The following is a 20937-nucleotide window of genomic DNA, read 5'->3' as shown; positions in this document are numbered from 1 at the left end:
TTCACCCATACTAAACTTTTTGTATTTTGTATAAACAAAAACAACAAAATCTTGACTTTTTCCATATAGGGTGCAGAAAACAATTACATCTATGTTAGATTATTAGGAACGCATCCTTCATTAATATTTAGCCACTGTGCCCAATAAAAATACATGTTTACCGTTAGCTGCTCACATGTACGCATGCAGTTACTTTGGTAACCCACCTGCTTTTCATTTGTTCCAGCCTCGGTGTAATAAAACATCACCCATGTAAATAATGCAATTCACCTGAAACCTCATCTATGTTCTAGATGCAATGCAATGAGCGATGCATATATAATCGGGAATAATTTTTTTAAAAAGCACAAAACTTTACTTTGCAGATTTTTCTGTCACTGTAAAAAATGAAAACAAAACTTGAGAGATTTCCAATGAGTTGCATTTGTAAAGATGTCATTCATAATGTTGCTTTGAAAACAAGCTGTGGGAACACTCATGGCGGATCAGGGTAAAGTTTTCCAAAGTACCTACTATGACTTAAGAGTCTGAACTTCATTGAAAGTGAATGGGACTTTGGAAATTCTGAAAATTTTACGCCTAAACAATAAAAAAAAAGTCTCTTTTGATTTTCCAGATATAATTACGGGGAGGGGTTGTCTTATTTCTTTGATTTGTCTTCAAAAGTGAGTTTGTATTGCAGAACTGAAACAAGAAAATCTGTGGTGTGGGTATTTTTGTTTTGTTTTATTTGTTTTTAAAATGACATATGAACTACACAGACTTTCTTTAGTACTCCGAGGGCTGCAGATTCCCCATACCCACGGAGGGTTGGAGAGATAATGTGTATTCTCCCCTGACACCTAAACATTACACAGTTGCAGGTCTGCAGAGGGAATGGGACTGACAAAAGAGCTAGAAATAGCCACATTGCACATAATACTTTTCTAAGGTCCAGGGGGGTTCTAACTGAAAAGCCACAAGGCTGAATCCAAAGCAACCTGAGTAGGTGATAGTGCAGCTGCCATTGGGGAACATATGGCATCACAGCTCCTGATGAATCCAGGGAACTCACAGAGGAAAGCACAGGCACTTGCTGCTCTCTATGAAAGTAGCCTGTGCTTACGATTATTCTGAGATCTGCAGGAATCTGCATTTTTTTATATTTAGATGTTTAAGGGTAAAGCCCCTGCTGGACCTTTAAGGAAGAGGGAAGATGAGAAACATGTCAAATATTCCTATTCAGAAAATTCAGAGGAGAATGCAAGCAGAAATAGTAATATATACATTATTTTGCTTTCACTGGTATCAGCTTTTGATAACAGCTAGATGGGAAACAGCTTTCTTGTCCTGCAAAGACTGAGATTTTATAATTTTTTCCCAGTTCTGCATCAGGAACAAATTGAGATGCTTCAATATTTCCAAAGAGAAACCACCCAAGCAGCCAATAGCCTAGGACAGGGGTCCCCAATGTGGTGCCCACAGGTGCCATGGCGCCCGCCGGGGTGTCTAAGTGCACCCACATACTGGCTGGCGGACAAGCATCTGCCGAAATGCCGCTGACAAGCTGCATCATCCAGAGGCGTCGCTGCTGAAATGCCACCGATTTTCAGCAGTATATTGGCGGTGACGCTTCTGGATGACGCTGCTTGTTGGCAGAATTTTGGCTGATGCTCATTCGCTGCCACGGTCCTCCATGGCTCATCGTTTGGCAAAAAAGGTTGGGGACCACTGGCCTAGTGGTTAGGGCATTCATCTGATATGTAGCAGTCCCAAATTCTAATTTCTGCTATTCTTGATTCAGGGCAAGGACTGAAAGCTGGACCTCCCACATCCCAGATGAATGTTGTAACCACCAGGCTATTGGCTTTTCTGGGGTGGGTCTCTCTCCGTCTCTCCTGTTGCAGATGCCCTGCTGTGTATAAATTAAATATTCATTTGACCAGAAAGGGAGAGAGACTTTTTATCCTGGTAGTTTAGGCAGGGACTTGAACCTGTTTCCCGCCATGTGTCAGGTGAGTGCCCTAGCCACTAGATCACTTTGCTATTGGCTATTCTGGGGGGACAGGTCTCTCTCTCTCCCTCTCTACCCAACACACCTTTCAGATTAAAGTTTATTCAAAATTGATACACTCCTGCAAAAACTTTGTTTTTTACAAATTGGCATTTTCTGGTGAAAAACTGTTTTGTCAAAAACTACCTCGCCATCTCTATTTTTGACAGAGTGAGGGACCGATCTCCTGTCTTAGTGTCTTTAACATAATAGAAACAGGAGAAGGCCATAAATTACCATTTATTAAAAGAATGGTCACATTAAAATATGGAAAGCTTTGGATTCAGTATTCCAGCTTCTGAGACTACAGTTCACCAGCAGTTTGATAGTCTATAACAATGAAGACTGTTTTTCTTTCAAAGTAAAACTCATTTACTATTAATAGTCTGTGACCACAGAGAGATAATTTTGGAGATCAGTCAGAAATACTCTTCTTTGTCACAAACTTATTATATTCTGCATTTTTTGAAAAAGGGATGGAGAAAAACTATCACAGAGTGGAGCTTTTCTTGTTTTCACTATTAATATAGTTTTCCTACATTTGATATATTTATCTGCCATAGAAAGAAAATTAAAGGATTACGTCTCTCTATATAATAATTTGTTCTTGTTAACTTAGCAGAAGCGCATGGAATTGACAATTCTTTAAATTACACACTGCATCTCATAAGTGAAAGCAACTATAATGCCCTTTTCATTATTGAATTAAACCTATTTATTTCCAGTGCTTCTCTCTCACTGAGAAAACATTAATTTAGTTATTAAAATATATATATTTTGATTTTCATTCAGAAAATATTTAACTATTCTTTTCCAAACACACATGCCACCTACTAAACATTAGGATAAATTCTACACCATCACACAAGAGCAGAAGTATGGTGAGAAAACATGCAGCTTAAGAATAAAAAAAAAATAGCAAGAAGAAGACAGACCATAATAAAAATTGCACAGGGGATTCCCTCTCTTTCTGTTGGTAGGCTCTTTCATTTTGCACTTTAGATGATGGTTAAAATTAAAATTTATATTTAATACCCTTTTGCTGGTTATATCTGTTTTTTGAAATATGTAGCCATCACACACAAAAAAAACCAAAAAACAATGACCTGCTTTGAACACCTACAAAGAGGTTCATATTAAATTGCAGTCAACTTCCCATAAAGTTAAATACTGCAATCATAATAACATCAGCAAAGTTTATTACTACTATTATTACTCTACTGAATGGGAGTTAATAAGGATTTTCTACATGGCAGAGAATAGTAGTCTTTTTTTACCCTCTCCCCAAAATACTGAGAAATATTGCCTTCCCCCCAATTTATCATTATTTTTATAGAACTTGTAAAAAAATTTGGATCAAATTCTCTGTTTGTGAAAACTGGCACAGACCCATTGATTTTAATGTAGTTTTCCCATTTACATCTGCAGAGATTTTGGCCCAAAGTTTAAAGGCAGCATGCAAAGAAAAAAACAGTGGTGATAAGAAGAATAAAACCTTTGCCCTTCCTGGTATGAGGAAACATGTTTAAATTATCTGAAACAGTAGCATATATTAAACCAGGTCTACTTTCTGGGAATTTCCACTACCAAAATATGTCCTCATGGTTGTTGGAGAACAGCCTGCCAAGTTGATCTACCAAGGTGTTTTAAAGGGAAGTGCAGCACATCAGTGTGATTTCATCCAGAATGCACCAATTCCTTAGCCATGTGGCTTCCTGACAGAGTGGAGATGATCTTGCTCCCCCATGCCTGTTGACATAATAGATAGTTGTGGTACTGTCTATCAACAGTTGCATTTTGGATCCTGAAAGAGGCAAGAATGCTTTCATGTCAGATCAGTGTCCTAGAGCTCTAGGACATATATATGGAGGCGAACTTCTTGAGAGGATCACAGGCCCCAAATCTGAAAGTGATTTAGATAAATCCCCCATCCTTGAATGGAAGCATCTGTCACCACAATCTTGGTAGATAAAGGTGCAAAAAGAAAAGAAGGGGGGGTAGCGGGGTTCCATTGCACATCTGAAGAGGATCTTCCCACCATTTCAACTAGGAGAGTACTTCTTATGGGCCTGCAACCATCATATGTACATATGGTGTCTGATGGCTAGATACAATGATTTCAACCACCCTTGCATGGAACATGGATGAACTTTGGTATGCTATGTGACATAAGTGAATGAGGTCACGTGATCCAAGACTGAGACACCTTTTCAGTGATATTCTTGAGTAATCTTAAATTGGTTGAAGAGACCTATTATTTTTGGAATCTCTTTTGTGGAAAGTAAACTCTCATTGACCTAGAGTCTAAGGTCACCCCCTATCCCATTGCCAAGTTTCAGAGCCCGAGCTCCAGCCTGAAGCCAGATGGTGCATTCTCAGGCCTATAGCCCTGAGACAAAATTAGCTTGAGACAACAGACTCAGGAACAGACTGAGAGGCTCGCTTTTAGTTGCAGTATAGACATACCCTAAGTCTCATTGAAAGTCGATGGGAATTTAAGTCCTATTTTCAAGAGTAATGTAGGAGCTAGGCATTTTTGAAAAATTTATCCAGGCTTCATCTCATCTAGCTCTCTCCTGAGTCCCCTATCATCTTGCTTCTGTCCCCTCCACTCCACTGGAAATACTCCTGCTGATAAAATAAAAATGTGAAGACCTCAGTAGAAAACATTCTTTATTAGGGCGGTCGATTAATTTCAGTTAACTCACATATTAGCTCAAAAAAATTAATCGCCATTATAAATCGCACTGTGAAACAATAATAGAACACCAACTGAAATGTAATAAATATTTTAGGGTGTTTTTCTACATTTTAAAATTGACATTGATTTCAATTACAACACAAAATACAAAGTGTACAGTGCTCACTTTATATTATTTTTATTATAATTATTTGCACTGTAAAATGATAAACAAAAGAAACAGTATTTTTCAATTTACCTAATATAAGTACTGTAGTGCGATCTCTTCATTGTGAAAGTGCAACTTACAAATGTAGTTTTTTTTGTTACATAACTGCACTCAAAAACAAAACAATGTAAAACTTTAATGACTACAAGTCCACTGAGTCCTACTTCTTGTTTGTCTGAGCAATTGGCTGAACAAGTTATTTTACATTTATAGGAGATAATGCTGCCCACTTCTTATTTACAACATCACCTGAAATTAAGAACAGGTGTTCGCATGGCATTTTTGTAACCAGCATTGCAAGGTATTTACTTGTCAGATATGCTAAATATTTGTATGCCGCTTCATGCTTCGGCCACCATTCCAGAGGACATACTTCCATTATAATGACACACATTAAAGAAATAATGCGTTAATTAAATTTGTGACTGAACACTTTGTGGGAGAATTGTATGTCTCCTGCTCTGTTTTACTAGCATTATACCATATATTTCATGTTATAGCAGTCCCAGATGATTGACCCAGCACATGTTCTTTATTTTAAGAACACTTCCACAACACTTGCAGATATGACAAAAAACAAAGACGGTACCAATATGAGAGTTCTAAAAATAGCTATAGAACTTGACCCACAGTTTAAGAATCTGAAGTGCCTTCCAAAATCTGAGAGGGATGAGGTGTGGAGCATTCTTTCAGAAGTCTTAAAAAAGCAAAACTCCAATGCGACAACTACAGAACCTGAACCACCAAAACAGAAAATCAACTTTTTGCTGGGGACATCTGACTCAGATAATTAAAATGAACATGTGTCGGTCTGCACTGCTTTAGCTCGTTATCAAACAGAAACCATCAGCAGCATGGACACATGTCCTCTGGAATGGTGGTTGAAGCATGAAGGGACATATGAATCTTTAGTGCATCTGGCACATAAATATCTTGTAACGCTGGCTACAACAGTGCCATGCAAAACCTGTTCTCACTTTCAAGTGACATTGTAAACAAGAAGTGGGCAGCATGGTCTCCCGCAAATGTAAACAAAATTGTTTGCCTGAGCGATTGGCTGAACAAGAAGTAGGACTGACTGGACTTGTAGGCTCTAAAGTTTTACATTACTTTACTTTTGAATGCAGTTATTTTTTGTACATAATTCTATATTTGTAAATTCAACTTTCATGATAAAGAGACAGCACTACAGTACTTGTATTAGGTACATTGAAAAATACTATTTCTTTTGTTTTTACAGAGCAAATATTTGTAATAAAAAATAAATATAAAGTGAGTACTGTACACTTTGTATTCTGTGTTGTAATTGAAATCAATTTATTTGAAAAATGTAGAAAACATCCAAAAATATTTAAATAAATGGTATTTTATTATTGTTAAACAGTATGATTAATCATGTGATTAATTGCAATTAATTCTTTTTAACCACTTGACAACCCTATTCTTTATTAATTCATCAAATTTCTCTCATACTTTCCATAAATGGCTGTAGAAAAATAATGAACAGTACAGCACATTTCCACAATTAATCTGTTTACTTTCTAAATGTAGATATTTTACTACTATTCTTCCTCTTTTTAAATTTTACGTTAAATTGCAATAAGCAAGTTTATAAATTTCCTTAGAGAGCAAAAGGTTTCAACAACTGTAATCTGTGTCCTTTATACTGAAATACTTACCTTTTACTTTCCAAACAATAAGCTGTTCTAAGACTACAGTAACCCACATTCAACATTACATATAGAATACATTACATATTACAGAACTAATCCCATAATAAAACTATAATGAAGTTAGAAATGAGTTATTTTTGAAAAAGTGCTTACCGTTCAAAATTTCCTTCAAACAGCTAAACCAGGAATGGCAGTGGTCTTCACTTAAATTATTAAAATTGATGGCAGAATCCTTTAGTTTATTTTCTTTTTTCAGGCATACAAAAACTGTGATACCTAACAATACACCACCTTTCTTCTGTCCTACAAAACGACGACGTTTCAATTTTACAGAAAATACATCTTTCATTTCAACAAACTCCTCTTTACATGGTAAGTTCATATTGGCATCACCTATTAAAAGAACAAAAACTATATTAACAGTGTGTATTAACCCACATCTCGCACTGATAGAAACCTTATATATTATATATGCAATGTTTTGTATTTTAATCATTTGGTCTACATCTTCAAATTTTGACGTATTGTGCATCAGTTGCATAAATCACTGGTTGTGTTCTTTGCCCAATATTCTAGCATTCAAGTTTAATATCCTGCTGTAAAAAAACACACAAAATAAACCAAACCAGAACTGGGTCACTAGTATTATTAACTTCTATTTAAATTCTCAGTTAAGTTTGACTTGGAACAAAACAGCCTCAGATTCTAGTGGCAACTCAAATCCTCAGTCCCTGGAGACTGGCAATGGATTGGGAGCACTATATCTAGGCTACAGAAATGTTTCTAATGTATCTTTGGATGCCAGACAGTCTCTGGGATGCATGCCTATGAAAACTGACCTTGAGGATGCCACCTTGAAATACCTCTTTAAGAAGTACCATTGACCCATTTAAAGCTTATGCAGGCCTATCCCCTCCTGCTCTCATATCAGAAAGTAGAGAGAGTAGATTCCTCAAAGCCAAACTGAGTTTGGGTAGGGATGACATACGAGAGATTATCCTAGACCAGGGGTGGGCAAACTTTTTGGCCGGTGGGCCATATCGGGTTTCCAAAATTGTATGGAGGGCCGGTTAGGGGAGGCTGTGCCTCCCCAAACAGCCAGGCATGGTCCAGCCCCCGCCCGCTATCTGCCCCCCCCCGCCCACTTCTTGCCCCCTCACCGCCCCTAGACTCCTGCCCCAGCCAACCCCCGTTCCTGATGCCCCCGAGACCCCTGCCCCATCCACCCCTCCCTGTCCCCTGACTGCCCCCATCCAGCCCCTTCTCTCCTTCCTGACTGCCCCCAGGACCCCTGCCCCATCCAACCCCCCTGTTCCTTGTCCTCTGACCACCCCAATCCCTATCCACAGCCTCACCCCCTGACCACCACCCTGAACTCCCCTGCCCTCTATCCAATCCCACTCCCTGTCCCTTTACCGCGCTGCCTGGAGCCTACAGCCTGCCTACAGCTGCGCCGCCCAAAGCACCAGGACAGGCATCCATCCCATCCGGCTGGAGCCAGCCACGCCACCGCGCAGCACAGAGCACCGGGTCAGGCCACAGCTCTGCAGCTGTACCGGCTCTGATGCAGAGCGGTCATTTGCCTCTCTGGTTCTTTAGTAGGTTTGCCTGATATTCTAGGCAGGACTGACTCTCCCTTTAGACAAAACTTAAAGAAGAGAATGACCTAGGGAGTCATTCACATTTTTGTCCATGCGCCCCGGCCAACCTCACCAAGGCCGGCCAGGAGCACCCATGACAGCAGCAGACGGTACAATAGAGCTGGTAACTGTCTTTGCTAACTTGCAAGAGCATACTGCTGTGTAGCACTGCAGTACTGCGTCTGTTAGCAACATCCAGTAGACATACGGTGACAGTGAAAAAAGGCTGAACGGGCTCCATGGTTGCCGTGCCATGGTGTCTGCCTGGACAATCCAGGGAAAAGGGCATGAAATGATTGTCTGCCATTGCTTTCACGGAGGGAGGATTGTCTGACAACATTTACCCAGAATCATCCGCGACACTGTTTTTGCCCCATCATGCATTGGGATCTCAACCCAGAATTCCAATGGGCGGGGGAGACTGCGGCAACTATGGGATAGCTATGGGATAGCTACCCACAGTGCAATGCTCCAGAAATTGACGCTAGCCTTGGTACATGGACGCACACCGCCAAATTAATGTGCTTAAGTGTGGCCATGTGCACTCGACTTTATACAATCTGTTTCCAAAAATCGGTTTCTGTAAAATTGGAATAATCCCATAGTGTAGATATACCCTCTGACTCTACTTGGCTCTGGATCACCTAATAGAATGGTGAACATTAGCAACACATTACCAGGGGTGCTCCAGCCACGGAGTTCAGGCGCTCTAAGTGCCTTGCCAGTGTGGACACCTCAGGGGTTACCTATGCTCCCCATGCTGACACCATGGCAGAGTGAAGGACACTACCTGATCTGAACGCAGAACAGATAGTAGCTGGAGTGGATGGGGAGGATGAATGAGTTGAATAGTTAGTGAGGCTACTTTCTATGATACTCTTGTCTCATTTGTTACAGAAGTTAGAAGAGGCATAGTGAATGAGGCAGAGGACTGCAGGAAGAGAATTAATAATTTCATGCTTAAGGTAGCTGAATGCTGCCCTGGAGAACTGGATTCTATTCCTACCTCTGCTATATAGTTGCTATGTGATGCTAGACAAGTCACTAAACCAAACTCTTTCTCATATACACACCTAATACTTATTAATATGGTATATACTATGCCAAACACATATGTATTTGCTACAATGTGTTTAACACCCAGCGTAATAAGAATGTGTTCATTATGTATTCTCTTTAAATAAATCATTTCTAATGCAAATAGTTTGTTTAAAATTAAACTATTCCCCTATGCTGCAAGTAACACAAATATTGCTACACTGTAATAGCGCAGGAATGGCCAAACTTCCTGAGCCTCTGAGCCGTATGTGACAACCTTTAGAAGTTCGAGAGCCGGGGCATGCTTGCCGGGGCTAGGGGCTTCAGCCCTGTGGGAGATGCCTGCCAGGGCTCAGGACTGAAGGGCTCAGGGCTGCTCCTGCTGAAGTTGTGAGCCCAGCCCCACAGGGCATGCCTGCCAGAAGCCCTGAGACCTCTCCCCCTGCTGGTCACAAGCCAGAAGCAACACTGGGGGGTGGGGGACACATGCCCCACCAGATTTTTGCCAGGGTGTGCTGGCCCTGCTCAGTCACATGGTGCCACCAGGCCCCCTTCTTGCAAGGCAGCTGCTGGAGCCATCAATTTGGGATCTATGGTCATGGGGAGAGGCAGCAGAAAACAGCTGGGAGCTGCAGTGAGAGCTGCTGCCTCTTCCTGTGGAGCTGAAGCCGTGTCCCCTCCCTGCAGTTCCCAACTGTTTGTCACTGCATCTCCAGAAAGAGCTAACACCTGTGAACTGCAGGGAGGGGAAAGGGAGCTGTTGCCCCCACTCCCAGCAGGCACCAGTCATCTCTAATAGAAGCCACTAGCCCCACCACCCCACTGCAGGGCAAATCTGGTAGGCAGAGAATGGTGGGGTTATGTAATAGTGCATGAGAATCTGAAATTCATACTGAAAACAAAAGTTAAAATTAGTAGTTCAATTGCATAAGAAAAGTAAAGTAAAAAACAAAACAAAACAATAAAATGCAAATTTGATTTTAAAAATCCTTAAATTTTCAAAATGCAAGAAGTTTATAATGTAGGTAAGAACATTTCTTTAACAGTAATATTTTAAACCTGACACTGCCTGTTTTAAATTAGTCCTCTTTACCCTCCACTTGCTCTAAATTTGTCAAATTCCTGGGCTGGTCATATGAATACCAACCTTCTCTTTTTCATAAAGAAAATATAGTACTCGCTAATAAGCCAAATACATGCATTTTATACACAGATTAGACCCCAAAAAAGATTTTCTTGTAAGAGTCAAAATTTAAACTTCAGAAACATTGAGCTGGACATACTCTAGGCCACACTTTAAAAATGTTCTTGAAATATATTTAGGCTGAGATTTTCAAAGATACCGAACAGATTTGGATACCTATTTCCCACTAAAATTAAGAGGAATTAGACATACAAATCTCCTACGTGGGTTGAATAGTGGTTGTTTGGTAAAAAGAATAACTTTTTCATAAAATGAAAAAATAAAAATGTGTAAGATCCAACTGAGATCACGGAACTTATAAAACTTTATTTGCATTATCTATCAAACAAAAATATTTCAGATGTGATCTAGTAACCAAATTCACATTAAACAGACATATAATCTTGGTTTAGACATGCAGTTTTTCTTTTCATTTAAGAACTATTGGTTCATTAGTATCATGTTCGTTATTGCTAGCTGTTTCAGAACATTAACTGTCCTCTCACATTACTTAGAAGTTACTGGGTACCATCTGCTCTTGCAAGGGATTTAAGTATACATCTATTAGATATCATGCTATTTTTTTAATTCAGCACCCACTTCCTATTGTTGTATCTTCTGGAAAAAAAAAGTCAATTTAATTACAAGGAATAAAGATAATCTCTCCTGCCAGGTTGTCATGTCACCATGAGAGCAGAGAAGAGACCAGCATAAAGTAGGTTACAGTATTTAGTAAGAGTAGCAAAATTAACACCACTTAACATTTAGCAAAGGTCTAACAAAAATAGAATAATATATGGAGCTTTTTTAAATATATATTTTACATATAAAAAAAACCTATAAGCCAAGGGCTTGTCTAAATCAATCTTGGCACATCTGTCTGATGTAGAGCGTAAACAGGATTAGAGCTGGATTTAGCTGCTTGACGCTAATTGTACTCGCAGTTTCTGCACATGTCCACTTTTTCAAATACAGCATGAAAAATAAGCCAGCCTGATATATGAATTTTTAACAACGCGTTTTATACACCTACTTAAGCTGTACTAGATTTTCAAGCAATGGGGTTATCCTACAATTTTTTGCTATTTAGGATGATCTAATCTCCTAATACAAAATTCTGTTTGAATACACCACATACTGAGGTAAAACTGTGGGGCAAGGGACTAAAATTTGAATACAATTTAATTGTAAATAGAAAAATCAAATTTTAATTATTTGTTAACAAGGTTAAACTTTTTTAAAAAAACAAACTATATTTTAGAGCCAAAAAGATCAAAACATATACAAAAAAAATAAAATAATTCTGTTGAAAATTAAGAATATTTGTGACAGAATTTAGCAGGCTGTTGCTATGTATATTTTAACAGGATTATTAAAATAAAGCATTTGTTGAATAGTTCTTAAACCATATGTGCATTATCTCCTGACATGGCATAAAAAGTGCAATGCTACATGGTTATAGAATTTATTTCTATAATTCAATTTATAAATCTCAAGCACAAAAGAAGGAAAAATATAGAGGAAAGATAATCTTATAGTTAAAGCATAGGATTTGGGAGTCCTGAGATGTGGCTTCTATTCCCTCCTCTGCTATAAATTCCTTGTGTGATTTTAGGCAAGTTACTTAACCACTCTCCACTGAAGTTTCTCTCTATGTAAAATTGAGTTAATCTTTTCTTTATTTCACAAAGATGCTGTGAAGTTTAATTCATTAATGAATAAGAGGCACTCAGATACAGTGATGAGCTCTATAGAAATTATGAAAGTAATAAAATTTAAACTACCAAAGAAAATATAGTTCTAAATTAAAATATTCATTTCTCCCCTAACATTATTTCTATGGCTTATAATATGTTGCCAAATTTTGTACGTGCAGAACAATTGGTGTATATTTTATATACTATACAATATAAAGGATCTGGCACATAAAGCAGCAGAATTAGGTATTAAATGAATAATTTACAATAATGCAAGTATCGTTCTAGGCATGTTAAATGTTCTGCTTCAGAACAGATTTTAAAATATTTACAATTTTTAAAATGTGGTTTCTATTAATATCTGCCATCTAGGTCATTAGATATTAAATTTGTTGCACTACACATAAAATTCCATAACAAACTTATTTTGGCAATTTCTGAATTCTCACTGTTTCCCAGCACAGAACTCACAAACCTGGGGGAGGAGATCTAAGACATCTTTGTGCCCTCCTGATCTTGGTCTGCTCTGGCACTCCTGAAGTAACATAGGCAGCCCAATAGCCTAAGTTACAGCAGACTCCCCTGGGCTGCTCTACAAGTTGCAGCACCGCCCGGAATCTCCACAGTGCTGTGTGTTGCAGACCCACCAGCACATTTCTCTTCCCTCATCCCAGCCTCACTTCCAGTACACCCCTACTACAGGACTTACAAAGGGGTCCTCGGAAAGCAGTCTTATATCTGTCTTCCACAGTTCCTGAGAATCCTCCCATGTCTGGATCCAAGGTTTTTAGGGCCACTTTACATCACTTCAGCCTTTTTACGCAACAAGAAAGGGCCACAGCAGGAGCAATGAACTCACTAAGACTATTATTGGCACTTTACTCACATTTATGAGATTCCTTTTTATTTTCTTTTACCAAAATTAAATCAAATCAGACTTAAGTTGCACTATAAGTAACAACGCACAATATTCTGAGAAGACAGATGTGAAATCTTCCAAGGTAGAAAAAGAGTCTATTTTTCCCTTTAAAATAACTTAAATGAAAAAGTACAAAAAAAATCACAGAAAGAAAACTCTGGCATGGTAACATCCCACCACAAGAAGTCTTTTTGCTTAATTGTTAAAACTGAATATAATTAATACGTAAAAGAATATTAAATGAAAAATAAAGTAATGCTGAATAATTCAAATAGGATAGTATCAGAGGGGTAGCCGTGCATCCGACGAAGTGGGTATTCACCCACGAAAGCTCATGCTCCAAAACGTCTGTTAGTCTATAAGGTGCCACAAGACTCTTTGCTTCAAATAGGATACAATCTTCAATGATAGGACAATGTAACACATGATTTGTTGTTAGTTTGACTGATTGGTCTAACATTCAAAACAGAAGACTGGCACTGAAGATTCTGAGCTCTTCACAGCTCTGCCACTCCTTTACTGAGTGGCATTAGGCAATTCACTGATGTCCCAATTCAAGAAAGCATCCCTAATCGTGAAAGCACTTAAGCACATATTTAACTTCAAGCATGTTCTTGTGTCCCATTGGGAGATTTAAACATATTATACATGGACTTACTTCTGCATCTGCTAAATAATGACATATTTACTTTAATAATCTGAGACATTAGTGAAACATCAAAACATCTTTAGACATTCATATATTATATACTGAATAAGATTACTACAAGTGATGTACCAGCTTTGATGTGGGATTCTGCCAGCTCTAAATCTGCCTGGAGCAGGGGCAAAGAGGCACAAGTCATCATAACCACACTCTAGCAGAGGTTCGCATCAATCAGCACAAACCCCAAAGTGGGTAGGACTGATCAAGGAGATGATGGATTCAGGCTGTCTGGAAGATGTGCTGATTCAGCAACTCGCCGAGGGCAACCTCCACCAGCAGCACTGAGATGCAGACCGAGACAAATTTTAAAGCATCCCTCCCCAATAGAACACCCAGGGCAGGCAACAGCAATAGTACTTTTAGCATTCTCTCACAGGAGTAAATTTCCTTCCCTTTCTCTACTCCAGCACAGGAAGTGGGAACAGGCAGGAAGTAAATCACACCCCTATGCCTACATGAAAGGAGTCCAGCCCCATATTCCTTTGTCTTACAATGCATTTCCAAGAAAGAGGGGGAAAGACTATTTTATGGTAAAACTGGATTGATCCATGTAACATACACTGCTATGTATTGCTATAATTTTTATTCTTAATCTTAGAAATGTCCGTAATATGTATATAACAGTTGAGGAGAAAAGACGTGATACAAAGAATACTAGAAATAACCTGAGGGGGAACAATATTGTAGTATATGTGCCATTTACTTCACCCTAAAATACAAACCAACAATTGGTCTTTCACATAAAGATAACAATTTACAAAATATGAGTATTTTACTAATTTTGTAACATTTTTATTGTATACGTCACTATTTTACAATGATGCGTATGCTGCAAGTAATCAAAGGAAAATGCAATCTTTGGAGTTTCATTTCATTATTTTAAAATGTCTTCAGTAGCTCAATACTTCTGTCAATGCTTTTTTCAAACAAATTTGATATCAATATGATATGACAACTGAAGCAAACCTTAATTTCACTCACAGTAAGAAATCACAGGATTAAGTAACACAGTGCAGTCTTTTAGAAAAGTTTATTTCTTCCAGATGGATGCAAGTTTCCTTTCAGCACTGATTGTAACTACTGTATACTGGGAACCAATGTAATTATGAAAATAGACAAAATGTAGTTATACAAATTATTAAAATATTGATACAGAAGAGGCTTACATAATAAAGTATGTATCTTGATTAAGATAAGACTATTCCTTTAGAGTAGTTTATGCTACTATAAACTTTCAATATAAAACTACATGGAAAACAATATATGGACATGCACAAATCTGCAAGGCATCCATAAAATGAATTCTAGCTCAAACTGTGTGCTCTTTGCCTCATGTTGCGTTGTGCCATGTGTTTCACTGCATGATGCTCAACACCATGATATCCACCTGTGCATCAGGCTAAGCATCTATGTTTATCTTGTTCAGCAGCAAAATTGTTCAATATACTTGCAATCCACTTATGATAAAATAAAAATTGTGTAAATATTGCATTTTTCTTTCATAATTCCAATTACAATAGCTACATACAGAATACTGGTAACATTTATTGACAACTCTAAACAATGGTTTAATGAACAAGAAAAAACATTTTTAGTCATGTTCGGATAAGGATGGAAGAAGTAATTAAAGAAGTTTTACTTGGAATATTTAAAATTCATTAAATTAAAATGCATTCAACAAACAGTAGTGGAATCAAGAACTCCAGTCTGTATAACTACATAAAATACTTAAACAATTTAGGGAAACTAACAGGTACAAATAATGTGTTTGGGAAGTGTTCATAGGGCCATTTTCTGGTCAGAGAACAATCACATGCCATGCAAATATGAACCCCTGACTCTTAGTTCCATGTAATAATAATTATTAAAAAAATGGAGCAGCACTTTTTAAAAATTAAACAAATAAGACACTTTATACAATAGGCAGAAATAAGCAGATGTTGAATGAATGAAAATGGGTGGTCATAAATACTACACGTCCCAATGAGTTACAAAATAAAAAAAAAAGGTGACCTTGTAACACACGGAGGACTTCCTACAGGAAAGTCAAACATACCTGACCATGCCCAACACACATATGAATATACGTCAGCTGGTTAAAAAAAAACCAAAAAAAAAACCTAAACCAAAAAGTAGTCCTCATAACTACTGACATACATCCTTGCACATGGTAATACCCAAGTAATCAACACTACCATTCCTATTAAGCAATCTGCTACACTCTCTTTTGTTTATTTACAATTCTAGTTCCTAATCCTGTAACTGCATATACATGAGCAGACCCATGTACCTGTTCAGAATTCCACTGACATGGGGGGGAGTGGTTGGAAGAGGAGGAGAGAGATGGAAGAAACAGTATCATACTGCGTGAGAAAGAAAGAACTATTATCCCATGGATCAGGAATAGGCATGCTGACTGAATCCCTCAGGAAGAATGAGCAGTCATCAATTCAGGGAGTCACAAACCCATGTTGGGAAGTTTCCACTCATTTACTTATCAGCCCATAGAGAGGAAGACAGGGAAACTTGCAAATACCATATCAAGGATAAGGTAGATGCAGTAAAGAGAGAAATCTCTCAAAACCAGCTCCTTCACCTTGGTTTTCACTCTAAATCTTGTGCTGTTGAACAAGCCTCCATCTAGTCTGGGTTTAAGATAAATGCCATCACTTCTGTCCTTAAATGCATGAAGAAGCAGGAATGAAAAGCAGATGTTAAAGAGCACTGGGGCTAAGATCTCCACGTGCACACGCATTTCACCCCGTTGTTAATGTCAAAGGTATTTGATTCTATGTTTTCATACACTACACTTTGGAGGGTTCATGAGCTAGTCCACGAAGACAAGCACTCGTGCAAGTATGCAAATCAGCATGCCCAGTATGTCTGGTACATGTAGTGAAGCCAGGCCTTCAAACACCTGCGGTGAAGTCTGGCATGCTGAGTCATGAATTCACATTAGGCCATATGTTCTGGAACCTGGAGGCAAGAGCATACTGTTCCTCTTGGCCTGGACTTGAAGATTTTGAAAAAGTGAGTACTGAGAGAAACCTATCCTTCAGATGGTAAGTGAGGGGTGTCAAGGCATCAAGATCTGTACCAATAAAATGTATTTTTTGGGATGGAAGTAATATTGATGTCTCCACATTCAATTTCAGCCCCAGATGAGAGAATAGTTGTATGATCTGACCGATGCAATTCTGAACATGATCCTTTAATTTTCATCAGAGCAACCAGTCATTCCGGCAAGGATATATTTAAATACCAGAGATGGGCCACGACCACTGTAATACATTTGGTGAACAACCTTGAGGCAGAGGATAGACCAAAACATAGCACTATGTATTGGTAGTGTGTGATCCCATATAAACCACAGATGTTTTCTGTGGCCATGATAGTAAACGTCCTGCTAATCAAGGGCAGAGAACCAATCTCTAGGGACTAGATGACAGACAAAAAGGTGACCATCCTGAATTTCAGTTTCTTGAACAAACCTGTTCAGTTTTCTCAAGTCCAGACTGAGTCTTAACCCACCTCTTTTAGGGGAATCAGAAAGTAACAAGAATAAAAGCCTTTCCCTGAGTGTTAAGGAACTTCCTCTACAGCTCCCAATTGTAGAGGAGAATATACTTCCTGAAGTAATAAAATCTTGTGAGATGGGACTCTAAACAGGGAAGGGGATGGTGGTTGGGGTAAGGAAGGGAAGTAAATTGGATGATATATCCTTCCTTCACATTGCTGTGGACCCACTTGTCTGATGTCATCTCATTCCATGCACCGTAAAAGAGAGAGACAGGCTGTTTCTAAAAGGAAATATGGGGTCTAGGAGATCTGCCCTGACTGGTACACTGTCCTCAATGGTAATATCAAAATGATTCCCTTGTTGTAGTGGAAGTCTGGTGAGAGGACCCAGCAGCCAATGCAGCTGAAGGCTGACACATGGGAGGCTTGGATCTCTTCTTGGAAGAATCCTGAAAGTCTGGGCTGATAAAAAGAAGACCTGAACTGCATCTGAGATTTGAATTGCCTCCTCTTTAATGGGTGGAGCAATGTCCACAATGATCCTGTTGTATGTGCTTGTATAACAGAAGAAGGGAATGGCTTCCTTACAGAAACAATTGATACATCAGGAAATGCACACACAGCAGAATACTTACAGGAAGTAACAGTAAAAGCTATAACAGTGAAAAAAATTAAAATGTCTAGTACGCAGCTTGGTCAGAGACAATGCTGCAAATGTATCCAAGATTAGAAGAAATTTAGAAGAGAGTCCCAAGCTAATCACATACGGTTGCAGTGCTCATCTGATGCACCTCCTAGCCAAAGACTTCAGTGTTCCAGAAATAAAGGCTAATGTTGTTGAAATTGCAAAATACTTAGAATCAGAGAAGATTAGGTTTGGAAGAGACCTCAGGAGGTCATCTAGTCCAACCCCCAGCTCAAAGCAGGAACACCACCAACTAAACCATCCAAGCCAGGCCTTAAAAACCTCTAAGGATGGAGATTCCACCACCTCTCTAGGTAACCCATTCCAGGGCTTCATCACCCTCCTAGTGAAATAGTGTTTCTTAATATCCAACCTAGACCTCTTCCACTGCAACTTTTGACTATTGCTCCTTGTTCTATCAACTGCCACCACTGAGAACAGCCAAGCTCCAACCTCTTTAGAACTCCCCTGCAGGTAATTGAAGGCTGCTATCAAATCTCCCCTCACTTTTCTCTTCTGCAGACTAAACAAGCCCAGTTCCCTCAGCCTCTCCTTGTAAGTCATGTGCTCCAGCCCCTGATCATTTTTGTTGCACTCCACTGGACTCTCTCCAATTTGTTCACATCCCTTCTGTAGAGGGGGGACCAAAACTGGATGCAATACTCCAGATGTGGCCTCACCAGTGCTGAATAGAGGGGAATAATCACTTCCCTCGATCTGTTGGCAATGCTCCTACTAATGCAAACCAATATGCCATTAGCCTTCTTGGCAACAAGGGCACACTGCTGACTCTCATCCAGCTTCTCATCCACTATAATCCCCAGGTCCTTTTCTGCATAACTGCTGCTTAGCCAGTTGGTTACCAGCCTGTAGCAGTACATGGGATTCTTTCTTCTTAAGTGCAGGACTCTGCACTCGTCCTTGTTGAACCTCAGATTTCTTTTGGCCCAATCCTCCAATTTATCTTGGTCACTCTGGACACTATCCCTACCCTCCAGCGTCTCTACCTCTCCCTCCAGCTTAGTGTCATCCGTGAACTTGCTGAGGGTGCAATCTATCCTATCATCCAGATCATTAATAAAGATGTTGAACAAAACCGGTCCCAGGACCAACCCCTGGGACACTCCACTTGACATCAGCTGCCAACTAGACATCGAGCTGTTGATCGCTACCCATTGAGCCTGATAATCTAGCCAGTTTTCTATCCACCTTATAGTTCATTCATCTAATCCAGGGGTCGGCAACCTTTCAGAAGCGTTGTGCCGAGTCTTCATTTATTCACTTTTGTTTAAGAAGCTTCATTTAAAATTAAATTAAAATGCAGAGCCCCCCGGACCGGTGGCCAGGACCCAGGCAGTGTGAGTGCCACTGAAAATCAACTCGCGTGCCGCCTTTGGCACACGTGCCATAGGTTGCCTACCCCTGATCTAATTCATACTTTTTTTTTTTTTAACTTGCTGGCAAGAATACTGTGGGAGACCGTATCAAAAGCTTTGCTAAAGTCAAGATGCATCATGTCCACTGCTTTCCCCATATCCACAGAACCAGTTATCTCATCATAGAAGACAATCAGGTTGATCAGGCATGACTTGCACTTGGTGAATCCATGTTGACTGTTCCTGATCACCTTCCTCTCCTCCAAGTACTTCCGTAACAACCATTTTGCAGCAGCTGCTCTGAAAAAAGTGGGAGGAACCAAGCTAACTCTCCCACAAGACATGCGATGGAACTCAGTAGTGGACTGTTTTGAGCACTATATCAAGAACTGGCCTAGTCCAATGACAGTTTGTGAACAAACTCGTGAAAAAAAAAGATGGCACTGTCACAGCCAAAGTTCTCAACATTGGGCTTAAGAGAAATGTTGAATACATGCTGAGTACCCTGAAGCCTATTTCTGTAGCTGTGAACAAAATGCAGGGAAATAGCTGTTTTATTGCTGATGCTGTTGAAATCTGGAAGGAACTGACTGAGATCTTAAAAAGAGAAATATGCAATGACAGAGTTAAATTACAAGCATTAAAAAAACAAATGGGATGAGCACCATCTCCAGCTCATTTTCTTGCAAATATTCTCAATACTCGGTACTAGGGTCAAACCTTTACTGCTGAAGAAGAAGAGCTGACTATGATATGGACATCCAGCAACCATTCCCCCATAATGCCAACTGTAATAAACTTCAGAGCTAAGGGTGAACCATTCAAGAAATATATGTTTGCTGGTGATGTTTTAAAGAAAGTCACACCAGTGAACTGGTGGAAGTCACTTAATCACTTGGATTCAGAGAATGTTGAAATGATAATCTCACTTAACAGCAGTGTAGAAAGAATATTTCTTTCTGCTGGTGTAGAAAGAATATTTTCTTCCTTTGGACTAATTCATTCCAAACTGAGATATCATTTGGGACCTGAAAAAGCAGGAAAGCTTGTTTTTCTTTTCTAGATTATGAACAAACAGGAAAATGAAGGTGAAGATGACTGAATTAGGAGCAGAAGCCAATATTTTAAGTTTCTCATGTTGACCTGGCTGACAGAGTCTATTTATTTATTTTTGTTTTTTTTTAAATATATTTTAACTATTTTAACAAATTTAACAAAAACAAACCTGATTTTAAAAAAAACTTGAATGTTTAACTAAATTCAAAAATTCATATGCTTGTTTTGTTAAAATATTATATGCTTGCTGCTGAAGAAAAAAATCCAGAATATATAACATTGTTGTTTTAGTTAAATAAAACAATTTAAATGTCTGTCTGGTGATGTTCTCCTCCTAATAAAAAACATGGCAAAAAAAATCCTCCAAATATTAATGATTAACCTGTTGAACTGGAGATAGCTCACCTCCCAGACTTCATAAATATCTGCTTCAATTACCTTTGGTAAGCGAAATAACCAAACAATCATTCATTTTCTGATATAGCTGTAAAACTAAATCTGAAA

General features: G+C 38.9%; 1 protein-coding gene across 5 annotated transcripts in view; it reads right to left on the bottom strand.

Annotated features, from left to right (window-relative positions):
- The window catches only part of CERKL (ceramide kinase like), a 92378-nt gene that overhangs the window by 56189 nt on the left and 15252 nt on the right, over positions 1–20937 (bottom strand). For 4 of the 5 annotated variants that reach the window (XR_005586150.1, XM_039494433.1, XM_039494432.1 and 1 more), the window contains exon 2: positions 6768–7007. The exons of the other annotated variant lie outside the window; for it this stretch is intronic. Coding sequence is in view for 3 of the 4 variants with exons in the window: in XM_039494433.1 (XP_039350367.1) it covers positions 6768–7007 (240 nt within the window). In the remaining variant the exon portion in view is untranslated. The remainder of the gene's footprint in view (positions 1–6767; positions 7008–20937) is intronic. 5 annotated transcript variants of the gene reach the window in all.

The sequence above is a fragment of the Mauremys reevesii genome, linkage group 11, assembly GCF_016161935.1.
Source record: "Mauremys reevesii isolate NIE-2019 linkage group 11, ASM1616193v1, whole genome shotgun sequence".
Classification (NCBI taxonomy): Eukaryota; Metazoa; Chordata; order Testudines; family Geoemydidae; genus Mauremys; species Mauremys reevesii.
This window is presented reverse-complemented; position numbering and strand designations above follow the sequence as displayed.